The sequence below is a fragment of the Carettochelys insculpta genome, chromosome 25 (assembly GCF_033958435.1).
Source record: "Carettochelys insculpta isolate YL-2023 chromosome 25, ASM3395843v1, whole genome shotgun sequence".
NCBI classification, from domain to species: Eukaryota; Metazoa; Chordata; order Testudines; family Carettochelyidae; genus Carettochelys; species Carettochelys insculpta.
In genome coordinates, this window is record NC_134161.1 from 1,022,483 (window position 1) to 1,050,018 (window position 27,536).

At 48.2% G+C, this 27,536-nt stretch overlaps 1 protein-coding gene across 2 annotated transcripts; it reads left to right on the top strand.

The window, feature by feature from the left end:
• The first annotated feature begins 1,389 nt into the window (after positions 1–1,389).
• C2CD2L (C2CD2 like) lies at positions 1,390–27,536 on the top strand. Of its 2 annotated transcripts, none has more exons than XM_074976989.1 (14): positions 1,390–1,885; positions 6,928–7,023; positions 7,739–7,858; positions 9,295–9,405; positions 10,319–10,435; positions 12,757–12,871; positions 13,058–13,181; positions 15,105–15,169; positions 15,843–15,970; positions 16,226–16,397; positions 17,418–17,516; positions 19,257–19,390; positions 20,091–20,373; positions 22,164–27,536. In XM_074976989.1, the coding sequence occupies exons 1-14, from the start codon at positions 1,574–1,576 to the stop codon at positions 22,385–22,387; spliced, it is 2,100 nt and encodes a 699-aa protein (XP_074833090.1). In that variant the 5' UTR covers positions 1,390–1,573; the 3' UTR covers positions 22,388–27,536. The 2 variants fall into 2 exon arrangements, with proteins under 2 accessions (XP_074833090.1, XP_074833091.1); XM_074976990.1 differs by having other exon boundaries at positions 10,322–10,435.

The window sequence follows — 27,536 nt, forward strand, 5'->3', positions numbered from 1 at the left end:
ATCATACATAATACTTTCTACTTGTATCACTTTTCATTTGAGGGACTGAAAGGCTTTATAATACAGTTCACTCAAGCCTCATCCTTCCTGTCTTCTCCCCATAAAGCAAATAATTTGTTTCACGGATGGGAAAACCTAGGGGCAGAGAAATGAAATTATTTGCCCAAGGTTGCACAGGAAACACTGGTAGTAGAATTCAGAGGCTGTAACTTTCAGCCAGTTTTCTATTCTAAACAGGACACCGTCCCTGTCAGCACGATCCTGCACACCCTTATATGTGCTCCATTAAAATTATACGAGTAATTGTATTTACTAATCCCCATTTAGTTAGGCTCCTTGCCATACTTGAAGCTGAGCAGATGCGTACTTGCATATTGAATATCTGCATCTCCTTTTTAAGGATGAGTTTTTGATTTTCCAGAATTTCTCCTACTTCTGTACTTGCTTGTCAAATAAATGCCATCCAGCACAAAGCAGCAGACATGTAGCCCCTTAAAGACTAACAAAATGATTTATTCAGTGATGAGCTTTTGTGGGATAGACCCACTTCTCCAGATCGATCAAAAGTGGTCTGTCCCACGAAAGCTCATCACCGAATAAATCATTTTGTTAGTCTTCAAAGTGCTCCATGTCTGCGGCTTTGTTTTGTGGTAGTACAGAATAACACGGTTACCCCTCGGTTACTATCCAGCACAAAGGTGGTTGCACTTCAGTGGTGCTGGCTTTGCATTGGTCCTGCTTATCTACCCTGAGAGAGCTCCTGAGGGCCCCTGGTGTTGTCTGGGTGTAAAATGCCTCCAGATCACAGTTCTCCACTCATGGGGCAGCAGCACTGTACACTTGTAGTAAATGACTGTACGATATGCAGGGCTCGGGAGAAACGCAGTCAGGCACCTGGCGGGGAGCCTATGTTACCCATTTAAAATCACATGCCTCCTCTACCCCCGGCCGTCCTGTATGAACCGGAGGCGCTTCCCCTCCCTGCACGTCAATGCCCCACGGGTACGACAGGCTCGGGCGGCGAGGCGCGTAACAAGCAGGCTAACACACGTGCGAGGTCAGGGGCGCTCGCGGGTGAGACCCGCCCGTCAGCGGAGGACGCGGCTCTCCTCGGCGGGAAGCCCATGTCCCAGCAGGGTTTGGCCCCTGCGGCGCCGCAAGCCCCAGCCCAGGGTGGTTACAGCGCCCAGAGGCGACGCGAGGGTCCCTCCTCTTCCCATTGGCACCGAGGCCGGCGAGCCCCACGCGGCCGCTGGCGCCTCTCCCGGGCTGGCAGAGGCCGCTCGGGCTCTCCGGCGGCGGGGGGCGGGGCGGCGCCAAGGAGGAGCCGGCGGGGGGCGGGCGCGTCGCTCTGCGCGCGCAGCCGGCACGAGCTGGGTTCCGGCCGGGGCAGCAGAGCCCGTGCGGCGGAGGAGCCGCGCCGGGCAGTCCCGGGAGCGGCCTCTGGCAGGCCCCGGCCCTGGAGATGCTCCCGCGTTACCGCCTGAGCTCGGGGTGAGGCGCTGGGCGGCTCCCCGCCCCCACCATGCCCCCCGGACCCCCGGCCGGCCGAAGCCGCTGAGCGGAGAGCGCCATGGAGCTGGGCTGGGCGGCGCTGCTGCTGCTCTTCGCCGCCTCCCTCTTCACCGTCTCGGCCTGGCTGCTGCAGTATTCGCGGGGCGTGTGGAGCGGCCGGGGACCGCCGCGGAGCCCGGGAGGCCCGCGCAGGGAAGCCGGCGTCTGGCAGTCGCTGCTGAGGCTGGGGCTGGCCCCGCACGGAGCTCCGGAGCGGGAGGGCGCGGGGGCCAGGGGGCTCCTTGCTTCGCTCTTTGCCTTCAGAGCCTTCCGGGAGAACTGGCAGCGAGCCTGGGTGCGAGCCCTCAACGAGCAGGCCTGGAGGCGCGGGGTAAGCGGCAGGGGCTCAGGCGCGCCGGCGGCCCTGCACCAGGATGGCGGGGGCCAGCGTTTGGGCCCCTCCCAGACGTGCTGCTGCCGACAGTTCGCCCCATTGTCTTGCTCCCCAGCCTGGGTGACATTGGCCCCTGAGGAACCAAACGGGGGTTGTGTAGAAAGTGGCCAGCGGGATGCAAGGGAGGGGCCTTCGGGTTAGCCGTTCAGTGCTTTGGCGATGGAGACCAGAATCTGCTGCGGATTCCTCTGACTCCTGCCTGGATAGTCTTTGAATGAGCAAAGGGAATGAATGGATTGTTCTGCCCGTGGCCTTTGGGGTCCCCGGCATTGATCGTGGGCAGAAAACTGAATACCCAGCAAGATGGACCAGTGGTTTTGGTTTTACGGCCTTCTGTAAAGTGGGGCATCGAGAGCTGGCCTCTTATGTCCTCCTTAATCATGCTGTGTTAATAGTGAGAATTTAAATGCACTGAAATCAGAGGTGGCAAGTGAAGTTCCCACAGTCACTATAGGGAAAGCTAGAGGTAGAAAAGACCTTTCAGATTATGCCAGGCGTGTTGCTTAGAGGATGACTTACCACTTGCATGTGTGCAATATTTTTTGTACCATCACATGTAGTTTGTTAAATAGAGTGGGACATGTAACTTTCCTACTAAGGGCTTTTATGACTAAAACCAATCACAATCTTGCTCATCTGGAACAACGATAATAAACTAGGAAAAACTCCACTGAAAATGTGTTCCATAAATATTTCCTCATTTTTTTTTTTCAAACTAAGCATTGCATAACTGCAATAAAAGAGCACAACCAGTTGCCAAAAAAAACCTCTCTGCAGGTTGAACCTCTCTAATCCAGCACCCACAGGACCTGACAGGTGCCAGATGAGAGAATTTACCAGATCACAGGTGGTGGTATTGTCTAGCAGCATTACCAACACTTTCACTGCTTACTGGGCAAGAGAAGACCTTTAGGGGTAAATTACAGCAAAATAACAGAACACTGAAGCCAGGACTGGTGGCTGTAAACAATCTTTATGGGACCACAGGAAGCTTGGCCACACCCTTAATAAGTGGTCCTCCAGGAAGCTAACATTGTGCCAGATTATGGATATTGCTGGAAGTGTGTGTTCTGGATTAGAGAAATTCAATCTGTAGTAGTGACTATTCTTGCCTTGCCCAAGATAAAAGAAACACAGAAGCTAAATAAGCAGCATGACTAAAAATTCTTTGTTTTAATAATTTGTAGTGTAACATACTAAGTAAGTAATGTCAAATATATATTTTTAACACAGCAGTTCCCCAGATAGGATGCTAAAAAGCGTTTTGTGAAGGTTAACAGTCTTACAGCAGGGAGCTCCTGCCCTTTAAATGCCCTGCTGGGAGTCTGGACTCTGGCTCAGAAAGGATACAAGTATCTGGTGTGGACAGCCATTCTGTTGCTGTGTTGTTGGGTTCTTGATGTGATTGTTCCACCTGTAATATATGATGCACTTTATGTAGGACTGCCTTTAGAGAGTCTCTGGAAACATCAGCTGGTCCAGAGTGTGGCTACTCAAATTCTAACTAACACTCATTATGTAGAGGACGTTATGCCAGTACTCTGGCAGCTGCACTGGCTTCCAGTATGTTTTGGGGCACAATTTAAGGTCTTGGTTATGACTTATAAAGCCCTAAATGGGAGGGGTCCACAGCTTCTGAAGGATCATCTTCTCCCATATGACCCTGCCTGGGGACTGAGGTCTGCTGGGGAAGCTTTGCTCAGTGTTCCCCCTTGTTTAGATTAACATCTACGCAGAGCAGGGCCTTCTCATCTTTTGCTCTCAGGCTGTGGAATTCTCTTCCCTGGGATGTCCGCATGGTGCCAACATTAGCATTGTTTTGGCGCCAGGTTAAAGCCACCCTTTTTACTTGTGCTTTTATTGGTGTCTGTGTGCCTCCTTTTTAGAGGTTTTACTTGGCTTGATGTCCCTTTGGGATTTTGTATTTTTAATTTTTTAATATATGTTTATATTTTTAAAACATTTTGTAAGCTGCCTTGAATATTTTAAATAGAGAGGCGGGGTACGAATATTTTAATTAAATAAATAATATATCCAAAGGGTCAGAGAGACGATTTTTTCACAGAGAGGGAGGCTGCTGTCTCCAGCACTGGTTTTAATCTTGTAAGACAGCTGTAGAATTGTACCTAAAAGTGGCTTCCCTTTTCCCTTTAGTTATAGGGGTCTTCCCAGTCCTTCCTCTCAGGCTGGGGGCTTTCTCTCAAGCTTCTGTCTCCTTGTTGCAGGAGACATGTGGCTTTCAGCCAGCTTCTCCTCAAAAAGTCGTGCTTCTCCAGTTAGTCCCCAGGCTCTGAGGGGACAGCTTGAAGGCAGTCCTCTCTTGCTAAACTGCTAAAGTGTGTCTTCTCTGAGAGAGAAGGCAGAATATTTACAGCTCTTTCCAAGCACTAGCTCTACAGGACTCCTGCTCATGGGCCTTAGAAGAACAGCAGAGGTTTTCCCTAACCACAGACTGTTTCTCAGGACCACTTCCTCTCTCCCCATATCTGACTTTGACTTTCTTAGATCCTAAGGTACCTCATTTGAAAGAGGCCACACTAGGGGCCAAGGGTGGAATGCCTCTCGACCTTAGTGACTATAAGGGGACTGACTATCCCTGTAAAAGAAGAGCGGGGTTCTTTTTTGGTGGGGACACAGTTGCTTAAACAAAGACAGGGTGGCAGAGAGGGCGGGGAAGGCCTCTCTGGTGCAGAAGAGAATACCTCAGGAATACCTTGGTTCAAAATAAGGTCTTAGGTAAAAATTACTTCTTGTCTCAAATATTTGTTCGTGTTTCATAGCTGACATTTTCATTATTATTATGGCTTTTTCTTGGAAGAATTTTGAGCTGGATTTGTCAGTTATTGGCTCTTGACACACTAGTATGTTGACACATTTCTGCCCTAACCTGCAAGTCCAGATCAGAGTTTTTCCAAGCAGGAGCCACAGTTGTGATGAAAATGGCAGCTCTGAAACATGAACAAGTATTTAAGTCAAGAAGTAAAAAAGTGGATTTTCACTTGAGATTGGTTCTTGGGGAGCATTGGCTCGTGCACCGTTAAAATCGGTGAAATGAAGATTACATCATGACCAATTAGCTGCAGCTGGAATCACATTTTTTCTGAAGCTGCAGTAAAAGCTGCAGCCTGGCTCTTGTACACTATTCTGTGTTTCATTCCCCTTCTGGGGGTAGATGTCCAGCCCCATGCTGACTTTTGATAAAGAGCAGTAACTCTCAGCTGGTGAGCTCCTGAGACACTCTAATGCCCCATGTTTTATCTGCTGTGCTGTGAAATAGGACAGCTGGAGGCATCTTGCTTTCTATCTATTCTCTCTTCAGCTGTAGTCACTTCTGCAGTCCAAAGGGGGATCACTCCAAAACCACAGACCAGCTTACCTTTCTCCCTTGCCCCAACATCAGCTGTGGTTGGAAATCAATGCAAAGCCTCTTTCGGTGTGGCAACAACAAATGCGTGGACAGGGCTGCTCAAGGCTCTCCTGAGAGAACAGAAATTCATTTCCGCAGTTTTCTTTTCTGTAACAGGCGGGTAGGTTCTGTAGCTTGAAGAGCTGAACAAGTGAGGTATTGATCCTGGTGGAGCCAGGAGCCAGAACTTAGATGGTGGCTGCCATATTTATTTAAGGCAGTGGGATGTCAGACATTCTGAGGGCATACTGCAAAATACGGCTACAGTTGTTTGCATGGCTGCACCCTTCCCAGAAGGGGATGTACTTGCCTCCTGCCACCTGGAGGCAAAAGCTCTGGGAGTGGTGCCAGGGGAAGGAGGGTCCATTTTGTTATCTCAGCATGAGACCCACCCCCATTGGTCTATTCTACCTCTTGCAGTTTTCCCTTGTTGCTGAAGTATCTTCTACATTAAATGAACGGGGTTCGTGAACTGAAACCTTTACCCTGACTTTCTTTTGCTCTTTTCCAAATCAGGGAACAGGCAACTAAACTATAATTGATGCAGGGCATTGCACGGGGGGGGGGTACAAGCAAAACAACTTGAAATAATTTGACCCCAAAAACAAATGGTAAAAGCAGACTGCCATGTGCCACAAACCCTCACATGATCTGATATTACCGTCTGTCTGCCTTTGACGCAAGTTTCTTTCTCGGGCTTTGTGTACTCAGAGGGCTCCTTTCTCTCCGCCTTCTGCCACTTGGAACCTGTTTGGTCTTTGACCGAAATGGCTGTGTGAATGCAGCTCCTATCTATTTCCTTGACTGCAGCTCCTGTCTCTGTCTTTCCCCTCTCTCTTCCTGAAAAATCTTTGTTGTGGCCCTTAGTCAGCTCATGTGGTAGCAGCCAAAGAACTGAGCCAATGCTCTTGTTCCTGTGAGACGTTTTGGGTTCCAAAGTGACTCTGGCCCCAAGGAGAACTATGGCAGGTTACGTTGTAGCTGCGATTGCCTTACCAGATTCTCCTCTGCAGTACTGGCTTTAGGAATGCCGCAGGGTGTTTGGATTCCGATGTCGTGCGTTTTCCCTGCTGAAGTCTGTGTTTAATGGATGCCTCCTCAGTGCTACTTGTGACCCGTTTGGTATCCCCTTCGGTCACAAACCAAACCTCTGCATTCTGAAGCATTGGCAGGGGAGAATTCCTCTCCCTATGCTGTGTGCACTGCAGTGGAGTGATTTCTGTCTGAGCCCACAGGGGTGAACTTGTACCTCCCAGCATGACACTGGCATAGCTACAGATATTGCAATGGAATCCTCCAGCCCTTGTTTTTCTCTCTCAAGTTGCCCTGGGGCTGGGAATTCCACAAGACAGCTCCGTGCCATGCAAGGAAGGGTTTCTTCTTGTTTGTTCCTCTCGTGTCTCCTCTCAGTGTTACACACTTGTCCTTCTGTACGGATGCTGCTCTGCATTCACTCATGTGAGTGCCAGGTAAACATTTCTGGTGGGCCTCTTGCTGGAATTGCTAACGCAGCTTGAAATGCTTTTACCTATGTTGAGCTTGTTTAGGGACTGACTAGGTTCTCTTATCTCAGAGTTCAATCCAAATCACATTTGAAGAGAGTCCTCAGCTACCACCAGCGGTGAATATAAGTCACGTGACCTGCACCAACCAGGCAGACCACAGTATGGTAAGGCACTGCTACTCTGAATATTCCTGTGCTCTGTCTTTTACTGAGTGCTAGTGTAGCGTCCACAAAATTTACCTTGGTCTCTCAGACTGGAACAATGGATGGGGCAATGGGGCTGCAGGCAGGAGCTGAGATGTCAGAGCTGTGGGTCAAGCTTCGCTTTGGGTTAGTAATAGTGGCGCAGGTCAGGAGTTGACGCAGCTGGCGGGGGCAAGCTGACATAGTGCTTTCATCTTAGAGTCTTCTGGGCTCTGATCAGTGCTGTAGAACGCAACATCAGGGTCTTGCAATACCAAACAGAAGGGACCTTGTACAATTCAGGAGATTCACCCCTCCCATCCCTTAACCATGCTTCTGCAAGGGTGGGATAGCTCAGTGGTTTGAGCATTGGCCTGCTGATCCCAGGGTTGTGAGTTCAGCCCTTGAGGGGCTATTTTGGGATCTGGGGCAAATACATAAAAAAAAAAAAAAAATCTGTCCAGGATGGTGATAAGTCCAGCTGTGAGGGCAGGGGACTGGACTTGATGACCTCTGAAGGTCCCTTATAGTTCTGAGATAGGTATATCTCTGTATATAAAATTCTTGCAGTAACTCTGCTCACATAGTGAGCACACCCTGAAACTTCTGTCCAGTCACGAGCATTTGCATTCTGTTTCCTCTTCAGCCAAATTCTCTCAGGGGAGCTGCTGCAGTCTCTCCTCTTTTTTCTTTCTAGGTTTTGCGCTGCCATCTGTCAGCTGATGCTGTGAAGTTCCCAGTGTCTGTCACTCAGCAGTCTCCAGCTGCTGTTTCCATGGATACCTATCAAGTCACCTTAGTTCTGCTGCGGGCCCAGGTAGTGAATGCTAATTTGCTGGATTAACCATGGTTCCAGTCTCCAGGAGGGAAGGGCTGGCATGAGTCATATTAACAATCCTACTGGCAAAACTGCAGGATTAGCAGGATTCCTTCAGCTGTGAATTTGGGGAGCTGCCTTCTGAGAACCTTGTGTAAAACTTGCTATAGATTGTCTGTCTAGGCATGGCAAAATCCAAGGACTGGATTTCTGAGGCATGGTAATAGGCCATTTGTGTTTTTAACATGCTGGTTATTTCCAGGCTGGACAGGAAACCAGGAGTCCACATACTCAGACTCTGTCTAAACTGCAAAATGTGAGAGAGCTCCGTGACCCATATGTGTAATAAACAAAGGATTTTCTCGTCTGCATGAGAAGAAATCCGTAATCGGGGAACTGTGTTTTTAGGTCTTCCTTACCTCACTCATAAGTTTCTGTCTCTCTTGATTGTTTCATGTATTGGATATTTTCAAACTTTTCCCATGAGAAGAGCCCTTTAAATCCCAAGTTTAATTTCAAAGAAAAATAACTCCCAGTAACTTCCTGCTGAGTTGTTTTGGTTTCTTCTTGAAAGCCTCAAAGTCTGGACTTCTTCTGAAGAAATCATTCTGGCTGGAAATGCATTTTCAGTTAGATAGTTTTGCTTAGTGGGATTGGAGAATGGAGCCCTAGAGCCTTCTGCACTGATGTTACAGAAACCCAGTGCCAGGTTTATTTGCCCATGTACAGACTATTTGGTGGCCCAGTTGATTCTCAGTCCAGTTCCTTCTGGAAAGGTATTTAGTGTAAGGCTATATCTCAACTATTGTTGCTATTTCAAACATGGTATTCCATTTCTGCTACCCTTCGTCATGATGGGTAGAGGAAACATCAAAATAGCTGCTTATTTTGAATTTCGGTGCCATTTGGATGGCACCAAATAAGTTAACTTGAAATAATTTATGCCGTTTACATTGCACAAATTATGTACATTATTTCAAGTTGCTGCTACAGTCTAGACACAGTCTAAATGTCCATGCCTGCTACTAGAGGTGGTTAGTTGGTTGACTTCAGTTGTGGTCCTGTATAAATGGTGAACTTGTTTTTTTTTTTTAAATTTTGTCATCTTCAGAGGTTTCTGTTCTGTCTATGAAATAATAAAACGTGTTATATGTAGTCCTGTTCTCCGCTCACCAGTCTGTTTCACACAGAGGTGAGATATTGTGATGGCTATTGCTGATCACTCTGGGGGACAGCGAGATTTTCTAGGATGGTTCTTACTACTCTGGATATTGTGCTGGCGTTCCATGGGCACGGATTGTTTTGTGATGATCCTCTCTGCCCTTTCTCGTTAGTAGGTTATATGAGTCCATATTGGTGATTTTTACCCTAGCTCAACAAACAAGGCACCTAATAACAAGTTGATTCCTAATGGTCCTCTTTTTGGCCTGTGCTAGGTGGAGATCCATTTGGAAGAGATGAAGAATGAGGGCCTGCTCGTGTCATGGACGTTCAAGGACAGACCAGACTTGAACATTTCAGTTGTTCCGAAACTTCAGCCTCGTGAAGTGAGCAACTGGAGGAGCAAGGAAGTGGGGCTGGGAACAGGCATGCTGGGCTGGACCTAGTACCAGGCTGTAACCTGGGAGAGGAGAGAAGCTTTCAGCCTTTCACCTCTGTAGCCATGTCTATATTGGTGGTATTTTATTCGACTGACTGAAGGGTGAGGGCGGGATCTTCCGTTCCTGAACAAGCTTTGGTGCAGCAGTGTCAGTGACTGAGAGAGTGGAAGCACTAAGTGTAGACAAAGTGCTAGGAGCTGCTGTTTTAGCTGCTCTCTCAGAGCAGGCTGAGGTGCTTGTGTACACAAGTTCTCCCACATCGCTGCTAGTGCTGGAGTTGCTGCAGTAGGAGAGTTCCTGGGGGAGAAAATAATAGTGCAGGCCCAGCCCACAATATTAGCCATTTAATGAAATAGACTGTGTGCCTTCTATGGCATGTCCTGTCTCTCCAGATCCGTGTGTCTTAATTATGTACTGATAATCTGGCCTGGGGCGTCTGCTCTCTGACTCACTATAGCAATCCAATTGCTGTCTCCAAAGTGCAGCATCTTTTCTTTCTTCTTCATTTGGCTCACACGCTTGTGATGGTGTGGGGCGCTGTTACGACTGTTGTCATGATTTGGAGTGAACTTGGTCTTAACTCGCTTTCTTTGAAACACTGCGTGAGAGTGGATATGTGTGTCTGTACCATGTACGTAGGCTGTGAGTGAAGCACCTGATTTACCCCTTTTTAGGAATGCCAGAGGGAGTAGAAAATAGACAAATGGAATAGGCTGAGTATGACCCTATGGGGAAGGATTGGGACTGCCTTTGTGGCTTTGGTGAGAGATCAGAGCAGCAAATTCTCTTCTAAGGAGGAAACTCTTCCAGTAACCTGCTTGTGTTCTGGTTTTGTTTTTCATTTTGGTTTGGTGGGAAGAAGAATGATGGGAAAGTGGATCTGTCGACCATAAAAGACCTGATTGAGGACTCAATTGTCAGCACTCAGCCTGCCATGATGGTGAACCTGAAGGCATGCACAGTTGGTAGCAGTGTGGTAAGGCTCTCCTCTCTTTCCACCTGATTAGCCCATGGAAGTCACTGCAGCAAGAGATTACTGAGGTTGAGAACATGACATAAATCAAAAAGCAGTATTTGTGTTTGTGAGGGTTAATAGTCTGGATTATGTTGCTGTCCATTAACTGCCAGTAGTTAGAAAGAAATGTCCCCTTGGGTTAAATCCGTAATCGTCTATTGTAGGCTTTTTCAGCCTTCTTCTGGCATAGTGAGTGCTGGCCATGTTGAATTGGGAAGCCAGAGTAGGTAAGAACATTGGCCTGGTGTGGTTTGGGAATCCTGTTTGCCTTCCACGTATACCTTGAAAGAACTGGGGATTGGTGAGGGTCACTAGCAGGTTCACAGATACTGATTAGAGTGCGCAAAGGACTAAGGAAGTGGAATTTGGGTTGAAGAGTGGGCGTGGATACGCAGGTGAGTGCAGAGGAGATGGCACATAAACAGTAATTAACTAGCAAATAGGACGTCGGACTTACTTCACCCCACCCTTTGTAGGCAGTGTGGACATCGCTCCTGCGGGAATTCTGTGCCAAAAATTAAAGTTATGCACACTGATTTAGAAGTCTGCAAGTGTTGTCGATAAGTGTACCTCAGGCATGGCAGTGGGAAGCACAAGCCGCTGGCTGGGAGCTCGATTTCACTCTGAAGCGCTCCCCTCCCACAGTTGAGGGACTCAGCAGCCAGGCTGCACCTCACAGAATGCAAGGGCTGGACCTGTCCCAGAAACATCCCAGGCCCTGCATCTTTTTACCAGGTGCACCAGGAGGGGATGGGCCAGCTCAGCACAGCAGGAGCCAGGTGTGGAGGGGCTCAGTGTGGGAGATGCAGGAGTGTGGTGAGAGGTATCTGTGTGGGGCAGCCGGGGTGAGGGTGGCCCTGGAGCTCTGGTTGCCCAGTGGTTTGTTGAGGAGTTCCAGCTGCCGGAGCAGTGGTACTCGGCAGGGTCCCGGGTGAGAGTGGTTGGGGTCAGTGGAGGGGAGAGCTGGGTGTTGGGAGATGGTGCTTAGCAGGGGAGATCTGGGTTCGTGTGGCTCTGTGTGTGTGGCGGAGGGGTCCAGGTGCTACTGGTTGGGGGCGGAGGGCTTGTTGAAGGAATCCAGGTTTAGGGAGGTGGGGCCATCAAGTGAGGGCTCAGTGAACATGCTGACAGGGGGCACCTATGCTGCTGCTGAGGGGATGCCACATTCCAGGCTCCTGCTTCCCTCTGAGAGTCCCCTAACCCCTTCCCTGTTTCCATTGCCCCTCATCCTGCTTCCCTGATTCCCCCTCTGCTTCAGCCAGACCCATGTGGGGCTCTCACTGTTGCACAGAAAATAGGGAGGCTCCCAGCACACCAACGATGAGAAGGACGGGCACTAGGACCAATGTTCCTGATGATCTTCTCCCTCCACGATGGGATTTTTTCCATCCAGGTGAAGAATAAAACTTTGTCTGTGCTGAGGCATGTGGGAAGGTGCACCACCAATAAAAGCAAAGCTGAGCTGGGGGCTCTCTGCTAATCAGCTGGGTGGCATTTGATTGTCTCCTGAGTGGCCACACACGTGCACAGCTTACAAGGAACACTGACTAGGTCTTACCTATGAAAGCTTGTGGCCTAGTAAATTTGTTAGTGTTTGAGGTGCTACAGGACTGCTGCTGGCTTGTGAAGCTGCAGGCTAACATGCACAGCCTCTGAGGCTAGGACCCATGAGGCAGTATTCAACTGTAGAGTCATCAGAGCCCAGATGCAGCCCCCTTCAGCTGGGCAGCTCTGTGCTTGCAGAAGTGGGGGAGGGCAGCGGCACAGCACTGTGTCCCCCGCCTCCAAACTACCCCTGTGGTCGTTTCGCCCCCACCTTCCCCCAAGGCCTCCTGTCCATGGGCAACTTCCCTGCCACTTCCTGAAGGAGAGAAGGGCGTTCTTTGCAGGCGCACACAGAATTCCCCCAGGAGTAAGACTTATTCCCTGTGATCTGTTCCTCTGTTTGCTTTACGCTGTCTAAAACAAGGGTGCTCCTGTAGTCACTCCTCCAGAGGTCGATAGGCTGTGGGTTGCTGAAGCACCATCTCAGGTTCATGAGTGGCTCCTCTGCTGTATTCATGTCAATAGCATGAGCTGACACAGAACAATCAGGGATGCATATCATAACCCTCAGCGCTGGGTGGGCTTGTCCAGCTTCCTTTCTCTTGTATCCTGTCTCTGTTTGCCTGCCTGGCTTCCTGTGCTCTCTCACTCCAATCTGTGGCGTGGGGAAGAAAGGTTTAGTGGGAGTGTTTCAAAGGGGCGTTGTTAATCTGCCTTCCTCCCTTTTTGTTCCTTAGGTGCCCTCTGACAAACCGTCCCAAGAATCCCCATCCAATATAGTGGCTCCTACAGCATCCAAGTTGCTCCTCCGGCACATACAGGTGCTCAACTTGGGCTGTGAGGAGAAAGGAGGTAAGGAAGAACCCCTCACCTTCCTGGGGGGGACAGGGAGCGTGGCCGTGTGTTCGAGTTCAGGGGATACAAAGACGCTGCGCTCTGATGCTCCTCAGTGTGTGGGCTGGGGGGACACGTGCATGCTGAGCAGCAGCCTAATAACTCAGATCCTCTCACCCTTGTTTCCATCTCTTCCGATCCCAGGACATGGGAAGCTGTGCTGTGTGGCAGAGCTAGACAGCCCTCTGCAGCAGAAATGGACTAAGCCAGCACGAGCGAGTGTGTCCAGCACTGCGGCAGAGGTGGAGTGGAACGAGGAAGTCGTGCTGTAAGGAGCCGGTGTCTGCTTGTTGTTGGCTAAGGGAGAGTTGCTGCCACTGGGCCAGGCCGCTGGGGTTCGTTAGGGATGGGCCACGTTTCAGATGTCCGCTAGCTGTTGCAGGTTCCTTTGTATTGGCGGAAGTTACTGGTCATATCCCCACTCTTCCTGTCCAGCGTTCCTAGTGCCGCCCCATCCAGATAAAAGCCGTTCATTTCACTTCTGCGCTGCAGAGCTGCTGCCCCCGCCGCGTGTTCTTTGTAGCTGTGGGAGTGCGCCGCGTCTTTGGGCGGGAGTTCTCTTCTGTCAGTCCCCACAACAAAGCATGTGGTGAACTCTGGGCTTTGTGAAGCAGCAGAGGTGGGTGAGGAATAGGTCAGTGGGGGGGAAGGAGTTCTTGGGTGGAAGTCTTTTGGCATGTGCCAAGCACCAGGGTACCCGCTATGCTTATGGCCCCACAGCTGCCTACTGAGCCCCATGCAGGGGCTGGGGACTACCGCAGCCGGAGGAGAGGCCCCTCTCTCCTGGCCCCAACAGGGAGCTGCCACGGCCCAGGGAAAGCTGCCTTCGCAGAGTTCTCCCACCACCACCCCCAGCGTTAAGGACCTGCTGTACCTAGGAGAGAGGTGCCCCTCATCCAGCCGAACTGCAGCTGCCGTGGCAGACAGAGGCATCTCTCACCTGGCCTGGAGCTGTGGCAGTACTGCGGGAGGGTGGGAGCTCTGTCCCAGGGCAGTCTGTACCCAAAACCCCTTATCTCCAGCCCCATCCCAGATTCTGTACCTCCGGCCACAGCCGTAATCCTTGCACACTAACCCTCTGCCCCAGCCACAAGCCTCTTCCTACGACACGAACCACTCATCTCCCCAGCCCTGAGCCCCCTGCCACTCTCCAGACCCCGCCACAGATCATCCATGTGCAGAATGAATTTTGTTGTGTGCACCGTTATGGAGGTGCTGTGCTGCACATCACCTCCTCGTTGGTGCACCTAACAACATTCATTCCACACATGGACAAGGATTAGAGCAGTGGTTCCCAACCTTGTCGAGATGGGGGCCTGTTCTGACAAGTTGGGAAGACCTTGTGACCCAAGGCAATTCCAAACCCGGGGAGGAGGGAGATGAGGTTCTCCCCTGGGAAAAACGCCCCATCTCCCTGCTTCCCCAGCTTAAACCCCTCTCCTCCCCAAAGTGCCCCCCAGCTTAAACCCCTCTCCACGAGGGTTGCCAGATTTTTGGAAAACTTATGTGGGACAGGCAGCCCCACTTGTGGGATCCCTGGCCAAGGCTGCCTGTTCCATGTAAGATTTCCCAAAAACCAGGGCAGGGACCCTGTAGCCGGGAGCCAGCTGGGGCTTGGAGCCTGGACCGGCAGCTTCAGCCGCCAGATTCCAGGCTGGGGTGCAGGGAACTCGGCAGCAGCGCAGTGAGTGCTGTCTGGGGTGTGGAGCCCTGACCAGCTCTTGTCCCTCTCTACCCTCTTGTCCATGGGCTTAAACCTGTCCTAGGCCGCCCCCCACCCACCTACCTCAAAGGGGAGTTCCAAGCTGCTACTGCTGACCCCCCACTGCTGCTTCCTTGGCCTCCTCTTTCTCTGTCCGGATTCCCCCAGCCCTCCTACCCCCTTTCCCCAGCTGCAGGGAGCAGTTCCCTGCCCTGCAGAGCTTAAATGAGACTCAGTTTAATTGGTTTCAGGGCAGGATGTCTCCTGCCGGCTGTTAAACCCATTCACTTAAGCTCCCTTTCAGCACCGCAGGGCAGGAACTGGGTGCCAAGGAGGAGTCAAGGGGCTGCAAATGGCTCCTTAGGAGCCCAACTGGAGACCCCTAGAAAATCTAATGGCAACCCTGATTTGGGTCTCAGCCCGTAGGTTGGGACCCCCTGAGTTAGAGGGAGCACAGCTGAGCACCAATCTCTGTGTCTGTCTTCACAGGGACCTGGGCCCGCAAAGTAAAGAGTTGAAGCTGAGAGTACTTGACAACAGCGGTGGTGGGGAGCGTGAGTATGATAAGCCATAAACAGGGCCCAATAAGGCTTCAAGTCACAGGATTCAAGAGATTCATTCCTGGTTTACAGCAGCCACTGAGATCTTGACAAGTAAAAGGCTCGTGAGATCTGCTCCTTGGAGAAAGACTAGTCAGTTCGCAAGACGTGCAGGTTGAAAGCAGAGCATCTTAGTGCAGCACCACAAGGCTCGGGTTGCACATTCTGCAGGGAAGGGTCATGTAACTGACCGAAACTGGAGCTTTGGCTTCATGAAAAACACTTGCTCTGGTTCTGTGGTTGGACCTCTTCCAGCCTAGATTGTAGGCCAGGTGCTTTCCTTTTCACCTGGGTGATGCCTGGAGACCACCACCCCATTGCATGTTCTGGCTGAAAGGGAGGGTCATGCGACTTGATGCCAGGTGAGCATTACAGAGAGCAGATGGATTTCCATGCATTTGCACTAAGCTATGTACTAGTTGCAGGATCCGAGTTTTTGAAGGAACTTGCAAAACTCTACTGGATTTTCAGAGAACAAGATAATGCTCCATTACTTTGTGGCTCAGAAGTACAAACATAAGGCCCCACTGAGCCCTCCAGTGGTTGAGGAGCTACTGCAATTCTGAGGCAGCCTTGTGGGGACATGCAGTGAGATCCCCAAAGGACCTGAGTTTGTTCTCTCTCACAGATGTGCTGCTGGGACATACCACTGTTTCACTTGATTCCTGCAGCAAACAACCATCTGGGAGGCTGGTCTGTTCCTTGACTCCAGGAGCTGGGCAGCTGCTGACCCCTACGGCTACCCTCACGCTGGAGGTGAGTGTAGGAAAGAGAAGATGCCACTTCTCAAGGGGTGTGGGTGGGAAATGGGCAGGGTGCTGTGCTTCTCAGCAACCCAAGAACAGTCTAAAACTCCAGAGTCATAGACGGTTGCTCCATGCAAGCTCACACACACAATCCTCTTACCGGGGAGCTCTGAGCAGAAGTTTGACCTTTTTACAGCTGGTCTCACCTGGGGTATCCCCAGGAATAGACTCTCTCTGACTTATTCGCATCTTGTTCTTTTTGCAGCTGCTCTATCAAGAGTCTCCTTTGTCCCCGAGCCCCCAGTATGCCGCATCACTGCGCACCAGCATCACTCCCACCAAAAAAATCGAGATGGACCGTACCATCATGCCTGATGGTACCATTGTGACCACTGTCACCACCGTTCAGTCCAGGCCTAAGGTGGACTGTAAGCTGGGTAAGGACCGATTAGCACACGACACAGGGGCAGGTGTCTTACACCTTGCTGGTGGCTGTGTTAGCAGCAGGAAGTAATGTGGCCTTGCCTGGCCTCGCTCTGTGGTTCCCGTTATATTCTGTAGGGCTGTTGTCAGCATCATAGATGGAGATGGTGGTGTTACTACTGCTGTTTTACTTCCTGTGAGCTACTTAAGCCCATAAGAATGGCCATGTTGGGTCAGACTAAGGGTCCCTCTAACCCAAGGTCCTGTCTTCTGACTGGCCAGTGCCTGCTGCTTTGAAAGGAACAAACAGAACAGTTGATCCTCAGGTGACCCATCCCCAGCTTCTGGCAAACTGAAGCCAGGGACATTTGGGAAGTCTCACTGCATCCTTCAAGAACCCTGTTGGCACTTTGCTTTCACTTTGGAGAGATAAATGTAAAATGGTAACAAGCTGCTTCAGCCACACTTGACAGAGGGAGTTAGGAGATAAGAGTTTTAATCGCTGCTCTGTTTCTGACTTTGGCTATGACGCTGGCCAAATCACTTCCCACTTTCTGTTTCCACTTCCTTATCACTAGCATAGGTATAACACTGAACTCCTAGAGGTGGGACGTTAATTTGGCAGCACAAAGCACTAAATGTTCTCTGACAGGCTCAAATCCCCTTCCAGCTTGTTGTGGGATGGTAAGAACCCCTTTGTTTGCCACATTTCTTGGCTGGGGTTCCAGGTGTGGCAAGTAAGAGATTTTCAGGTGGCTTCTTCAGTGTCATTGTTCAAAACTGTTTCATGGGGTGTGGTGGGCAAGCAGGGTATGTTAGGTGCAGTATCTCGCACTTGCTTCATCTATGGTGGAGATGGTGTTTTGGGAAGCAAGTCCTGCTTGATGTAAGGGATCCAGTGGAGTCTGTCAGAGATCATATCCCTGTGTCTCGGGGGAAATGGTGAGATGATTTCATCCTCCTCAAAAGGCAGGTGCCTTCGGCTAATGCCTGGCTCCTCCTCCTCATTCTGTGCCTCTTTCCTTTGAGTCTAGATTCGCCTTCCAGGTCCCCATCCAAGGTGGAAGTGACAGAGAAGACGACGAGGCTTTCGGAGAGCAGTTGCCACAGCAGCGCCTCACCTAGCAGTAGCTGTAAGTGCAAAGGAAACTGATCTTCATCTGTGGCAGGCCCGCTGGGTGTGGGAGGGACACAAAGAAGGCAATTGCCACAAAATCCAGTGCTGTTCTGCCTCTCCGTGCAACTGTGGGTCGGGGGGCAATGCCACGGTTCAGGCACCACTAAGTGCTGATTTGTCTAGGCTCCGCCCCTTCCAGCACCGCGGGGGGGGTGCCCCCCATGTTGCTGTGGGGCCTGCAGTGGCTGTCAGCCCAGCTGATCTGGAGCAAAGAAGCTCCCTCCAGCTGTGTAGTGAAAAGCTGAGTTGGTGACGCTCATCAGCCGGGGCCAAATGTGGCTCATTCTCATGGTCCCACTGAACCCACTGCAGGGAGAAGACCTTTGAATTAGAAAGTTCCACATGGTTCTACGTTCCAAACCTAGAATTCTTCATAACCATTGACGTAAACTTCCTGAGTTACTGTAAGGGGAAAAGCAAGTTAGTTAAAAACCCAGCCATCTACTCCTTGTCAGTTGTTGGGCGCGTGCATGCGTGCTAATTGTATGCTCTCCCAGCTTTAACACAGCAGCCCCTGATCAAACACCCAAAAAGACAGAGTTCTGCAGCAAAGGCACTCAGTCAGATTTATATTTGACAGAGCACAGTCCTAGGACCCTGTAGACTCTGTGGTCTAAGAATGCATGTATACCCAGTACGTTGGACTAGCTCAGTGAATTGTGGGACTTGCCATTGCGCCCTCATCCAGATAAAGATACGTCTGAGACACCTCTTCATACACTGATGTACATAACTTATTTATTGCACTTTTGATGTGCTTAGTCACAACTCTTTACTTTGTACATATTAGTTCCATCAAAGTATCTCTGTCCATCGCTCTGGCATCCTGATCTTATGTTTTTGAGGGCCAGTGTGTGCCTGTACTATCTTTGAGGAATGTGTTTATACCATACCTTGGTATTGGAGTGTTCTGGCACTAACCTTCTGGAATGTATTTAAATGTGTATACTTAATGCCTTAGAGCACCTGTTGTGTTTTTTTGCAATACTTTCCCTGTTCCTGCCAAGTTCAGTGAATCTCCAAATAGGCATGTTTTGTAACTGGGACTGACTTCTGCTCAGAGCTTGGCTCTCTTGCAAACTTTATCTCAAGAGGGCCTGAGTTTAGTTCAGGCCTTATATCAGGCCTCATGTCTCAGGCTCTATTTCTACCACACTCCATGCTTTTCTTCCACACCCTCAAATGCCTGTTGTGCACATCTGTAAGGCATCTCATCCCAAAGCACTTTCCAGGTTGCATACACATGGACTGCGTCTCACCTGTGGGATAGAATACACTGGCTGTTTCCACAAGCCTTCACAAAAATGTAGGATAGGAAGTGAAGCGGATTCTCATTTGTGTTGGCTTCCTTAAACCCACCATGTAGTTCCAAAGTGGAATTACCAAAGTCAGTAATTTGTGCCAGGACATAGGCAACCAAACTCCTCATAGTTTACAGAAACTGTTAGGAAATCTTTGCCTTTGAGTACTTGGGACGCTGAATGTTTAAGTCTTTCAGTTTAGCTATTGACTTCTCCAAGACATCCTTATCCAGCCTCATGCAGGTCATTCAGCAAAGGCTGTGGTAACTTGTCGTCTTGGGATGTTGTCCCTGCCCCTCTCTCCCACACTTGTTATGCAACACAGTCTGAAAGTGGTTTATCTGCTCAGGAGCACTGCAGTCATGTCTGTGGGCTGTTTGCTCTTCTGTCCTCAGGGGACAGTCACATGTCCAATGGCCTGGATCCTGTGGCTGAGACAGCAATCAGGCAGTTGACTGAAATGAATAACAAACCTACCAAGAAGACTCCTACAAAACGCAGCACACTTATCATCTCTGGCGTTTCCAAGGTAACGGGTGATCTGGGACCTCTCCTCCAAACTTGTGTACTGATAGTTGTTAATAGGGAAATGGGTGTCATTATGCTTGGCTCTACGGGGGATCTCGTATACAAAGGAACCTATTTGTGCTGAATAATGACTGGTGGTCATGTAGCACCGCTCCACAAAGGATCTTAAAGCACATTCCAGTCACTGAAATGCAGCTTTCTTTGGGGGTTCAACAGGTCACAGCAGTAAGATATGGAGTTAGAGAAGATGATCTTATGTCCAGTTGAAACATAATGGGAGGATTTAGAAAAGGGGAATGGGATTTTACCAGAAGATGGAGGAGGAGGAGAATCGTGCTGTGCTCTGAGATTCATGCACATCAAGTAATGGCAATTGTAAAAACATACACTCTCCTAGCACTGCACTGAGGCATTAGCTTGAAGGCTGGAGCATCAAAATATGGGGCTTCATAACGTTTGAGAATGTTTGTTTGTAAAGCTCATCCATCCTGAGCCTCAGAGTTCCACTTTATGTTCCTCTCACGTGGCAGCTTAGTGGTCTGAAATATAACTTTGTAGGCTCTTCTTTCTTCTCCATCCACCCCCCAGAAGCTCGTTCTCCTCTAGGTGACTGATTCAGAAGAAAGGTTTGAGGAGCTAGTTATGTGACAACTTTAACTCCTGGCTTCTTCCTTTCATGCTGACTTCTGCACCTCCTACAGGTACCAGTTGCCCAAGATGAAATGGCACTTTCTCTTGGTTATGCTGCATCTATGGAGGCCAGCATGCATGGGTACTCCATAATGGCAGACATGTCCGACCACATGCAGAGCGCCACTGAGCCATCTGAGCTGCTAGAAGCATCATTTTCTGGACAGAGAGCTAGTCAAGAGCTGGATGAGACGACACAATCAGATGTCTCTGAGAGACCCTCGGTGGAGGATGTGGAATCTGAAACTGGCTCCACAGGAGCCCTTGAGACCAGGAGCTTAAAAGATCACAAAGGTGAGGATAAGTGAGCAAAGTTAAGTGCAGCCTCAATGTGTGGCAGTGCAACGTTCTTCCTCAAGTCTAGTGCCTGATGTGGGTTACACCAACTTCACTTGTGTTCTGTGATGCTGATTTTCTGCTTTTATAATGGTGGGGGGGAAGGTGGGAGTAGCAGAATGTTTTGCAGGAGTAGTCATGGCTACTTTCTTAAAGGTTAGAGATTTATTCTTAGAGAACAACAAGAAGTCCTGTGGCACCTTATAGACTAACAGATATTTTGGAGCATGAGTTTTCGTGGGCAAAGACCCACTTCATCAGATGCATGGGGGGGGGGGGGTTTCAGAGGGAGTATTTAAAGAGTCAGGTGCCAGTAAAAGGGAGGGCCAGAGCTGACAAGGTCTATTCAGCAAGGTGGAAACGGCCCATTATCAATACATTTCTTCTTAGGCAGTCACTGCTTTGAGCAAATCAAGGTGAACTGTTACTGTAATTCACATTGGAAGCTAGGAGAGCTTGCTAATTACTCAGCAAAGTAAATAAACAAGTAAAACAAGCAGGATACATTAAAAAGGGAAGAAAAGGATGGTGTAATTTTTAAGCCTAATCACTAGTAAACACTGTAGGTCTAGTTCATAAGTTACAAAGAGTGTATCATGGGAGGCCGTGCTTTGTTGTCTGCTCAAGCTCTTGAGAGTTGGAGCTGGTGTTAGGTGAATGTGTGTGAATTATATGACGGAGGTTCTGCTGTAGTTAAGGTAAAAGAACCAGATGCTTTATCTGCCTAGGCTAAATATTGATTGTTGGTCTGCAGGATAATTGCACAGGAGCTGCAGTTCAGAAGTAAGAAAATGGCCCAGAACTCATCTGTAGCTTCCCCAGATACAGTGTAAGACTAATGGGTTGAAATCAGCAAAAGGTGAACTTTGGAAAAAGTTTTCTAGTTAGAGGGACTCCTGCCCCCTTATTGATGAGCCCGAGAGACAGAGTTGAAGAATTGCGTTGTGGCCACTAGCAAAGAAGCTAGCTCTGGTGGTCATGGAGGAAATGGAGATGGGGTGTACATTTGAAAAGAAAAGGAAGAAATGGCAAACAAAATCATTGACCTGTTCTCTTACCCTCTCCACCCTGCTTCTGACATGGGCCATTACTGCCCTATACCTTGTACACATTGGTTCAGTCAAAGTATCTCTCCACCACGCTTTCATCCTGACAAATTTAGGAGGGCCAGCGTGTGCTTGCATTTTTGGGGAATGTGTTCACATCCTGCCTTGGTATTAGGGTGTCTTGGCACTTGCCTTTTGGAATATATTGTACATGGCTACTTAGTGCCTAGAAGTACTTCTGCTTTTTGCAATGTTCCTATTTCTGCCAAGTTCTGTGAACTTGCAAATAGGTATGTTTTGTAACAGGGCCTGACTTCTGCTCTTAGCTTAACTCTTAATCTTTGCTCTAGCTCAGAGGGGCCTGACATTAGCCCAGACCTTACACCATGTCAAGTATACCCAGCTTCATGACTCAGGCTCTCCTTACTACTCCACTGAGAGTGCCTTCTTTTTTTCTGTCTCTAATAACATAGGCCATCTGTCTCATCCCAGATTTGGAGACAGGGATAACTTGAGTCCCTTGTTCTACATATAGCTCAGGCACTCTCTCTCTGGGTGTCCCTTTCATGCTGTACTTCATCAGCCTGCAAAGAGGGGTTGATGATGGGAGGCATCTGTAAAGTACATAACCGTTTTGCTGAAAGTTTCCATGGCAGGGTCTTGTTATGTGTCTCACCCTCTTCCTTTCATCTCTTTCTCCAGTCAGCTTTCTCCGGAGCGGCACCAAGCTCATCTTCCGGCGGAAGAACAAGCAGAAGGAAGCAGGCCTGAGCCAGTCACATGATGACCTGTCTAATGCCAGTGCCAGCTCTACCACCAGGAAAAAAACCGGCAGCTTCTCCCGGCGCCTGATCAAGCGCTTCTCATTTAAGTCGAAATCAAAACCCAAGGCCAACGGCAACACAACATCAGCGGGCGAGAACTAAGCGTGGGATAAGCCATTCCAAAAGATTGCTTAAAAGCCCCTTTTGTCTTGCTTTTTCCCCTACCCTCAGTATCTGTGAACTACAGTCCAATTCCTCCTCCCTCAGCAGAGGGAGACACACCTCCCCTTCCCTGGTGCTTCGTATTGGTTGAGGAGGTAAAGGAGTTACGAACAGGTACGAGGAGGTAAGGGAGTTACAAAGATTAGGTTGATTAGCCACTGTGGTTCTGCCTGTTCTGGATATCATGACCTATTTGCTCTTACCTTGCCAAGAGCTCCGGTACTCTGCTAAGCAGTCATTCTGATGGCTCCAGGTACTGGTAGAATAACTCCAAGTCATCATGATTGTTTGGGACCTTTGACTTCTCCAGATGACCTCCTAGAAAGGGGTTAGGGCTTCTGAGGTGTCTGCTCCAAGGTTAAGACTTAACTCCTTAGTCCCTGAAGTTTTTTAACTGTATGACAAAAGAGACCTTAGAATAATTATTTTGGGGGGAAAAGGGGCTCTTGCACTGTGTTTCTGCAAGGTGCAAAGTTTATGGCCTGACTAAGGAATACTACCTGTTTCCTGCAGCCTGCCAATTTGGGTAAATTTTCCAGGGGAAAAATGAGTCCATCGACCAGTTGTGCTGTTGGGACCGCGTGCTCGCGTTTTGTAGAGGTTTGGGGGTTTTTCTCTCCTAAAGGACTTACCAGAAAACAGGAACACTTGGTGAGATTCTTCACGACAACTGGGTCCTTGCAAAGGTCATCGTGATGCTGCAGTAGCAGTTACTAGGCAGTGAAGAGGCTCCCCTCTATTGTCAGGGTGTTTATAGAAAGATGAACTGATCCACAGATGTTGCTCCCCCAAATGTCCACCACATGCAGCTGTCTGGACCAGCAGCTAGTCTTTGTACATGTAGCTTTCTTTCCATACAGCTGTGGCTGGGGCTGCTGGAGGAGCAGATGTTTTGTCTGGTAGAATGCAGGGTCCTGGCACTGGTGCACAGCTGTTGTGGCCCATGGGTGCTCGACTCTGAAGACCAGCATGATGCTGGGAAGGATGAAGGGTAGTTGTGTGCTGGAGGAGTGTTTGCTACATAGCTTGAAGTTTTAGTGGAAATAATGAAGTTAAGCTCCTCCACAGAAACACTTTGCCTTTTCAAAAAGGACCTTCACCTAGTGGCACTTGATGGCACTGGCTCTTCCTCCAGCAAATTTTATTCTGTCCATGTGTCTGTCTTTTACGTAATATGAATAGCCTTGATTTGTTTTGCATTGGCAGAAAAAATAAGAAATGCAGAGGCCTTCAGTATCTATGAAGGAGGATGAAGTAGTCATCTAGGCAGACGCTTTGCCCTGAATGTGGCAGGGGTTAGAAGGTTTAAACTTACCTTCAGGCCCAGTTCAAATGAATCAAACCAAGAACATTTTGGAATGAACCAGTGTCCTATGAGAGAATCACATGGGGATAGATGGTTGGAAAAGGAGCATTTGTTCTTCCTCAAGATGCAGAAGTGGAGATAAGGGAGACCAGAGGAAAAAAATCTGCCTAAAAGTCTGATTTTCCTCCTCCCCGGGTTACCAGGGGAATTGCTAGGATGGGAATCATTTCCTCCCCAAGAGATGGTGTACTGTGACTTTTTTTTTTTTTAAATTTGTCAGGGTCATATACGTGGAAAATCTTTATCCCTGAGTGATGCAGGAGGGCATTTATTAGGTTTTGCAAAAATTACAGAGATTGTCCCATCTATAGGAAAACGCTTGAATGGTGGTGATGACAGGGCATATCTAAGAATTGGGGGAGGGGGGTTAGCCGTGCATAACAGTGAAGAGTTTAAGGCCATGAACTATTTATATTTCTGGGCTCAGGGAAGCACTAGTTTCTGGATAAGATCCAGAGTACGCAGCTATGATTTTAAAGCTAACAAGCTGGGCACCTAAGTTACATGTACTCTTTAGCATTGTCCCGCTCGCCCCAGCTTGATGGGCTTCTGCACCGTAGAAAACAACTGGTCCAGCTGGCTGACCAGTGACCTCTTTACTAAGCTTTTGGTCCAGAACAGTCCGTTCAGTCTCAACATTCTGTCTGTTCTCCTTTTTCATTCTTTACCGATAAACCACCGTGGTTACACCACGTCTGCCCATGCGCTGGCTTGCAGCACCTGCTGTCTGTCACTTCCTCATGGAGGCGATGCCAAAATGTCAATGGGGGATGTTGGCGGTTTTGAGTGACTGAGAAATATATCCAATCCACCTTTTGTGTCGCAGCTCTTGCCTTCCCCCGAGGTCTCCAAGCTGTAGCCCTTTGCTGATGAGAAACCGTCCACTTGCCCCATTCTTGGTTTTGTCAGTTTGACTTTCTCTCAACCCTTAGGAGGTAGTTTGGGACCAAAAGACTTTCAATATTTTGAGGCTATACTACATTGATATTCCTCCTCCAGCTACCTGTGAAACCCTGCAACTTCCCTGGAAGGCTGAACATAGTGACGTACCATATTTGAGGATATAAACTTATCAACTATGAGCTGACCATGACGTTGAATAACAGAAACAAGTAACTTCTGAGCTTGAAGTGAGCTGTCTTAAGTTTGATCTCAGCTTAAATTCTTCCTAAACAACAGATGGAATAGGCTGGCTCTGCTGTGAAAATTCCAGTCCAGCTCACTGTATATGTTTTTGGAATGTAAAAATCCATACACTTCAGTACACACCGACAGCCCTTTGCAGATGGCTGGGGGACATGTTGGATGTCTCTCCTTGGCCGAGTTAAATTAGGAGGCAACTCTTTATTTTCCTATAAACTTTATTTAAAGTATCTGATAATAGGATGATTATTTTCTTAGGGGTGGATCGCTAAGTTGTTAATCTTGGTTAAATGACACATTCTTCCCCTTTCTGGATGTTTGCATTTGTATTCAGTGATTTTTTTCCCGTAAATAACTGCTACCGAGCAGAAGCAGAAGATTTTTGGGACTTTTGTCCAGGCCTTTTGTGTAAATTCCAGGTACGTGATATACGTTGACATTCAGCATCAAAATTAGGCGGGATCAGTTCAAGTAAGTAACTGATCTGCGCTTGGCATACTTGTAGATGAAAGGGGCCATGTATGTTTTTAGCATTCAAATGCTTCTAGAATGCAATGTTTGAGTAGGTGCTAATTAGTTTTACTTTCAGAACTGATACCTTAAGTCTTAAAATCTAACTTTTTCTTTCTTAACCTGTCCTTATTGCTTTGCAATGTTTGCTATGTAAACTACTTTTCACAAAGGCTGCAGCACTTCAACCACTTGATTGTTCATCCTGGTGCTGTCAGTGGAATTGGGGATCCACCGCACGAAGATGGCAGACTTTCTGCACTCTTTAGATTAAAGCTGCAGAGCATCTCCCTAAAAGGTCACCAGTGTCGCATTTAAATTTCATGGAAGCTGGTTCTTATCATAGGTCAGTGTTTCAGTGTGTGTAGGAGGAGAGCTGAAGGCAAAGGGTTGGGTTTCATTTTTTTCCAGTTTTGGAAGAATTACTCTTTTAGCTTGTGTGCTGTGCATATAGTGGAACATTTTGCTAGCCATTGGAGAACCAAAAAGTGAAAGTGACTCTAAACCAAGTGAATCTGTAGTATCATTACACAGGCTGAAGCAAAACATACACCATGTAGGTGAATGTTAGTTTGTAGTATATAGTAATAACACACAACTAAAGAAATGTTTTAAAAATAGCTTTTAATGTTAATGGCCTTTGCTAATTGGCTGGCAGGGCTGTTCTTTAACTCTAGAGATTAAAAAAATTGAAGTCAATTTTCTGTCCGCAGTCTACAAGCAGTGCTATGTCACGTCAACAGAACTTGCATGCAGAGGTAAGGGATGCTGTGCAGCTTTACGCGCTGAAGGACACATACAAGTTAAACTGCAACCGGCAGTGTTTGGGCTCTCCCTGATCCTTAGAAGGCTATTTCAAAAGCTGCTTGGTAATGGAACCAAATTCCATGTGTATGTTTTGTAAAAGTTTTATCATGTGATTATCTTTTTACAGGCTGGTATGAACTGATTGGAAAGGAGAGGTGTGATCAGTGTGTCTGGTGACTAGCTTTTATGGGTTTGTGGTGTCCCAAACTGGCGGCACTCCCCATTCCCACAGGTGTTTGTTGGTATAGTTTTAAAAAAAAGAGAGCTGTGCTTCTTACATATATTGCACAAATACACTTAAGGGTTTCAGAGTCAGGTGAGTTGAGGTAATGGAAGGGGACTGCAGTTGGGCAGAGAAGGGGACGAATTACAGTTGGATGACTGTGAGGGTATTGAGAAGTTTCATATGGACCTCTGCAAATTACTCACCCTTTACTTGGCTGTATTAATTCCTTTTCAGATGAGAATATGCCTGTGCATATATGCGGTATTTGTGTGTGTAGATATATAGACGTCCATCCATATACATATATACACACAACAATTGTTTCCTATTTTCTCAGAGTTAATTTTTAAGGACTTGTTTCCGATGAAAACATTTTTATTTGGGTAAAATTTTAAATCCACTGAGCTGGGAGCTAGTGCGCAGCTAGTAAGCCAATATGATCCCAGGTGGCACAGCAGCTCTGACTTCAATCTTATTTGTTCCTTTTTTCTGTCTTTTTCCTCTTCATGGCAAGTGTACAGTAAAGGTGTCCTATCCTTGGTAGCAGAGATTCAATGAAACCTCTGATTTAAAAAAAGAAAAAAAAGTGTGTGCCCTGTGATTCTGTAGCTACTGTACACAAGTGCACCTCAACCCAGGGCTCCTCTCCCAAGTGTCTGCTTGCTTTGCTCACTTGTACAGGTTGTGGAACACACACCGACACTGAGCCTGAGTTAGTGCTCCACACCTGTGCTCTTTTGTACTTTGATGCCTTCTTTGTGGATGGATTACTTTAACCCAGATTTCAATACAAAGACAAATAGGACCTGTTTAGCTATTTAAGAGATGAGTACGATGATTTATTTAAAGATTAAATGAATGAAATTCTGCACCTTTTGTAAATGTTTAAGAAGAATTCCATTGCTGTGTAATGGCTTGAATTTAACTTATTAAATTATGTGAACAATAGCTTTATTGTCGCTACTCAGTCAGTCCAGGTTGAAACCTGGCCTTCATCCGTGCTGAGATCTGAACGGAACACAGCCAAGAAACCCATT

Bases quoted from the DNA above. Each gene is read 5' to 3' on its own strand.
- C2CD2L (XM_074976989.1), top strand. From the start codon at position 1,574: ATGGAGCTGGGCTGGGCGGCGCTGCTGCTGCTCTTCGCCGCCTCCCTC. The intron at 7,024-7,738 runs GTAAGGCACTGC...TTTTCTTTCTAG, and splicing joins ACCAGGCAGACCACAGTATG to GTTTTGCGCTGCCATCTGTC. The intron at 9,406-10,318 runs GTGAGCAACTGG...TTTGGTGGGAAG, and splicing joins CGAAACTTCAGCCTCGTGAA to AAGAATGATGGGAAAGTGGA.